Here is a 5,568-nt window from a genome sequence, read left to right as displayed (position 1 = left end):
CTATTGTGAAACGTAGAGAGAACTTTTGTCAGATTTGATCTAAAAACGTGGATGACAAGTGTTTGGGGAACGCTGATATACAATATATAACTATTAGCAACTAGTCTATTGTGAAACGTAGAGAGTACTTCTGTCAGATTTGATCTAAAAACGTGGATGACAAGTGTTTGGGGAACGCTGATATACAATATATAACTATTAGCAACGAGTCTATTGTGAAACGTAGAGAGTACCTTCTGTCAGATTTGATCTAAAAACGTGGATGACAAATGTTTGGGGAACGCTGATATACAACATATAACTATTAGCAACTAGTCTATTGTGAAACGTAGAGAGAACCTAGCAACTAGTCTATTGTCAAAGGTAGAGAGTATTTCTGTCAGACTTTATCTAAGGGCGCGGGGTGAACTTGTGATAGAGCTTTGGATATCGGGGCCGTGGACCCGGGTTCGAATCCGTGCGATACCACAAAATATTCCCCGTACTTTAAGCTGTAGGTACGTAATAAAAGTGACAGTCAATCCATGGTCGGTGGATGGTAGGGTGCTGCTGGCTAACTGCTTTTCCTATGAACAGTAGTTCAAAAACAGGGACAGCTGCCGATAACTTTAGTAGCTTTGACTTAAATTCATAAATACAAGTTTTATCTAGTGGTGGATCTCATGTAAAAACACGCTGGATGTTTACGTAATAAAATATTAGCTATCAATGTATATAAATATATATGTATTTGGCAGTAGCAGCAACCGCTAGGGTAAATAGGATTTTAAAATTTGACAGCCCTCTGGGTTTTCATATTTTATTACAAGCTAATTCCCCCTCCCCTCCCTCCATGCATGAGCAGGAAGTATTATTATTATTATTGAAAAGAAGGTGAGGGTGAATATTTCTGCATGTTTTAATGGTGAAAATTTCAACATGGTTCGTAAACCTAGCATCACGTAAACGAGGTGGTGGACAGCTGAACACTTGGAAGGAACAGAACATTTCCATTTATTCAACATTGAATGCCTTTTCCATTTATTCGGTTTTAAACGGTATTTAGAATCAAATACGTTTTCTAGATAATAAATCTAGAGAAATATAAGTACAGAATAATACAAAACTTTGCCGTGTTAATTAATCGAAATTATTGCTGATATATAGGCTTTTTTTGTTTAGAAGAATGGCCATTCTGCACGCCCCCTAGTGGCACAGTGGTATGTCTGCGGACTTACAACGCTAGAAATCTGGTTCCGATACCCGTGGTGGGTAGGGTACAGATATCCCATTGTGTAGCTTTAAGCTTAACTATATGCAAACAAACAAACAAGCCATTCTGCAGTCAAACATTTGGTCGTTACAATCTGATTGATTTGAATTTTATTTCAACTACAGATCGTGATACCTGCTTACTGACATCTATGTCCTAACGACTGAAAAAAAAAACAAGTTAAATCACACTACACATTTCCTTCTCCCCCTCCCCTCTGGTGATTCAGCAACAAATCTAGTCTGGGGGAATTATAGCGCTATAAATCGGGTTTCGATACCTTCGGTTGGCAGAGCACAGATACCTAACTTTTCATTCTAACTACAAAATGTAACCCGTTCAGCAAAATCGCAGTTAAACGAAACAGTACTGAAAAAAAAGTATTTATGATAATGATCATTCTACTCCTTTTTTTAATCTAAACTACATAAGATACTATTTCAACCTGATATAAGCTAAGGAAATGTAGAATATGTATAACTAGCGAGATCTTTAACACTGTTGAATGCACTTAAATATGCAGTGCAGTCCATATGAATATACTTGTAAGCAATGACACGTAATAGTGATGAACCAAAATATGACGTAATAGCTGAGGACAAATTAAAATTAAAGCAACGAAGTCGTTTGATTTATTTACAACTTCTATCATGTTATAACTGAGAACAAATTAAAAGACAAATAATTACATTGGATGTGTATATTATAACTTGCTCTGGATTATAACTGAGGACATTTAGAATTTAAGTAATGCGTTAGTTAGTTAGTTTAAAATATTCGTGCAAAGATAAACAAGAGCTATACGCTAGTGAACAACACTAGGGATAGTGGGGTTTCACTGTTATACTTATAACACATCTACGAGTCCACAACCCTAAAGTGCGGATCCTTAAATTCACAATTCGGCACGCTCACTTCTAAGCCACGTCCAACCTCATTTTAGGTCATATTAACAACTTTTGTATTAAAAAAAAATTCATTTCATATATAAATTATATGTTTTTTTTTTATAATTATTAAATATACATTAAAGCTCTTCTTCAGATTGAAAAAAAAAGAAGCTCATATAACAACTTTATTACCTAGTTGTTTCTTCCAAGACATCCGCGGGTTGGGGTACCCTTCAGCAACACAGTCAATTGTCAGTTGTTCACCCCTAATGACGTCTTTATTGACGGGCTCTATCAACCAACGTGGTGGTACTGTATAATATTATAGATTGTAGTTAAAAAAAAATATGCACAAAGATATCTCGCTGCTTCTGTCTATATACTTTTACAATATATAATGCATTTATATCATTATCGTTAGTTTGAAACGTAAAAGAAATACATTTTAAGATATTACCTTACCTGATTATAATTTTAAAGTGAAATACAAAGTAGTAAAACAAATTTTATATGGCTTCTATCTTTTAATAATAATGTTTGGTAGCAATACCAGCGATTATAATTCATTCTATTAACATTCGTTGATTTAATCTATATCCGAAATATTTTAGAAAGTGTAGCAAACAAACAACAACAACAAAAGGCCCATCATGATAGTACCATTGACAACTAAAGCTGTCGTTCTACTGACAGATGCAGCCACGTTTGAGGCATGACACGTGTAGTTTCCTGAATCTCTGTACTTTAGGTGTTTCAAGATCAACATGGACGAATCTTCCAGACTTTGGATTCTTCTACCTCTTTCTCGACTTAGAGGCACGCCATCTTTATCCCACGTGATTCTTATTGGTAGATCTCCTTTAACAATATTACACAGTAGCTTTACCCTCTCTCCTTCAGTCCCCGTTCTTTTCTCGGGAAAGACTTCTTCGTCGATATGAGGCGCCACTAGAGCAAAATGGTTACAAATAAGAAATGTGAATAATATTAAAACCACACATCGATTTCTAAGTAATTCATAAACGAACCATTTATTTATAAAAAAAGGCAGAAACACGCTGTTTCACAAATAAAGGAGATCGAAAAAAAAAGAAAAAGATGAGCTTCAAAGTTTCTGTTAGTATCCAGTGTTGCAGCTGTTGTCTACGTTTATCTGTGGAAAATTTTAAAATTCAACTTTTTTACCGCTTATAAATTATATTTTCGAAGAATATACGAATGGAGGTTTATATGGTGCGGAATACTGCGTAATTAAGTGGTAAGACATTTAAAAAGTTGTTCAAAAAATCCAAAATAAAAATACATAAATATTGTTAAATCAAACATTTATAAGAACTACATAAATGTTTGTGCTCTAAAATTTTATGTTGATAATATGCCATTTTTGTTTGTTTGATTTAGAGCAAAGTTACACAAGGCTTATCTGCACTAACTATCCCTATGTTTCGAAGTGATAAACAAGAGGAAAAACAGCTAGTCAACGTTATCTACTACCAACTAAGGAAAAGCAGCTAGTCAACATTATTTACAACCAACTAAGGAAAAGCAGCTAGTCAACATTATCTACTACCAGCTAAGGAAAAGCAGCTAGTCAACGTTAACCACTATCAGCTAAGGAAAATCAGCTAGTCAACATTATCCACTACCTGCTAAGGTAAAGCAGCTAGTCAACATTATCCACTACCAGCTAAGGAAAAGCAGCTAGTCAACATTATCCACTACCAGCTAAGGAAAAGCAGCTAGTCAAAATTATCCACTACCAGCTAAGGAAAATCAGCTAGTCAAGAATATCCACTACCAGCTAAGGAAAAGCAGCTAGTCAACATTAACCACTATCAGCTAAGAAAAAAGCAGGTAGTCAACATTGTCCACTACCAGCTAAGGAAAAGCAGCTAGTCAAGAATATCCACTACCAGCTAAGGAAAAGCAGCTAGTCAACATTATCCACTACCAGCTAAGGTAAAGTAGCTAGTCAACATTATCCACTACCAGCTAAGGTAAAGCAGCTAGTCAACATTATCCACTACCAGCTCTAGGGTTACTTTTGTCAGAACGAATAGTGGGAATTGACCATCACTCTACTTTCATAATATACCATCGTACCAAAAGTCACGAGACACAGGAAGTTATGAATAAAACATGTCTATATTCCAATAAATTAATAGTGTGTTGGCCCGCCTTTAGCCTTAATGACTGCTTCAATGCGTCGTGGAAGACCGTCTACTAATTTCTGGTAGGAAGCTGGTGGTATTGTGCTCCACTCCGCATTTAAAGCATCAGTAAGCTCCACTACCGAAGAGGACTGATTTCGCCTTGCCTTAATTCTGCGTTCCAGTTCATCCCAAATATGTTATATCGGGTTAAGGTCGGGCTCTGTGCTGGCCATTGCAATGTTCTGATGTTATTCTCTTCAAACCACGCGTTCATAATCCTTTCTTTGTGACATGGACGGTTATCATGTTGGACGGTATAACTACCAGTACCATAAAGTTACCATAACGTAGGACAGACAGAATTGTTCAGAACATCAATGTAGGACTCAGCATTCGTGGATTTATACACCGCGACCAGTGGACCTAATCCATACCACGAGAAGTACCCCTAGACCATGGTCCCACCACCTCCAAACTTCTGTGTTGGGACAACTCCCTGAGGTAATAAGCGTTCTCCAGGCATCCTTCATACCTAGACTGGAAGAGCGTGTAGCATGAATCGTCGCTCTTCAGGACCGATTTCCATTGATCCACTGTCCAGGTTCAGTGTGCCTTGACCCATGCCAATCAACGGTGTACATTTTTGTTTGTTATCAACGGCTTGTGGGCTGCAGCTCTCGAAGTGTCGTGGAAACACTTGTAGGATTGTCTATGGCTGCTCGCACCTCCAAACACAAATTATCAGAGTCTGATCTCGAGATGAGGTAACTAGCCTTTTCAAGGTGCGTCGGCTCCTGTCAGTCAGTATTTTACGCCTACCTGGTCGTTTATTGGTCTCACTGTCACCTGTGGACTTCCATTTCTTCAGCACGTTGCCAATTGTCCACTGGAAATATTTATTTGTTGCGCAATAGAACGTACAGACATTTTACTCAAATAACATCCAACTATCCTTCCCCTCTGAAATTTTATTAGCTCTTTCCGTCTACTCATCGTTTGGCGTACAAGTTCGAAATGACTTCTGAGTGAACCGCTCATCACCTTTATAAACCAAACTATTTGCATATTTCGTCGTCACACCAATTTTCCTGCAATCAGAAGTGTGTCCCATGACTTTTGGTAGGATAATGTATATTCGCAACTCTTATGTGCGGAGCAAACTTTTTTGGGGGGCAGTAACGGAAAGCGAACCATGAGATACCGGCTCACAATACATAATATCATACCCTGACGCTCGATTAAAGAGAATTACAACAGGTTTTTTTACTTAAAC

At 37.3% G+C, this 5,568-nt stretch overlaps 1 protein-coding gene across 1 annotated transcript in view; it reads right to left on the bottom strand.

Annotated features, from left to right (window-relative positions):
- Window positions 1–2,314: 2,314 nt before the first annotated feature.
- The window catches only part of LOC111089117 (Down syndrome cell adhesion molecule-like protein Dscam2), a gene marked incomplete at its 5' end in the record, with an annotated part of 40,131 nt that continues 36,877 nt past the window's right edge, over window positions 2,315–5,568 (bottom strand). The window contains 2 exons of the mRNA XM_022400960.1: window positions 2,315–2,454; window positions 2,803–3,090. Of these exons, the coding sequence (XP_022256668.1) occupies window positions 2,315–2,454; window positions 2,803–3,090 (428 nt within the window). The remainder of the gene's footprint in view (window positions 2,455–2,802; window positions 3,091–5,568) is intronic.

This window comes from Limulus polyphemus, unplaced genomic scaffold (genome assembly GCF_000517525.1).
Source record: "Limulus polyphemus unplaced genomic scaffold, Limulus_polyphemus-2.1.2 Scaffold5280, whole genome shotgun sequence".
Lineage (NCBI taxonomy): Eukaryota > Metazoa > Arthropoda > Merostomata > Xiphosura > Limulidae > Limulus > Limulus polyphemus.
Note: the sequence above shows the minus strand (reverse complement) of the source record. Positions and strands in the feature narration are given on the sequence as shown.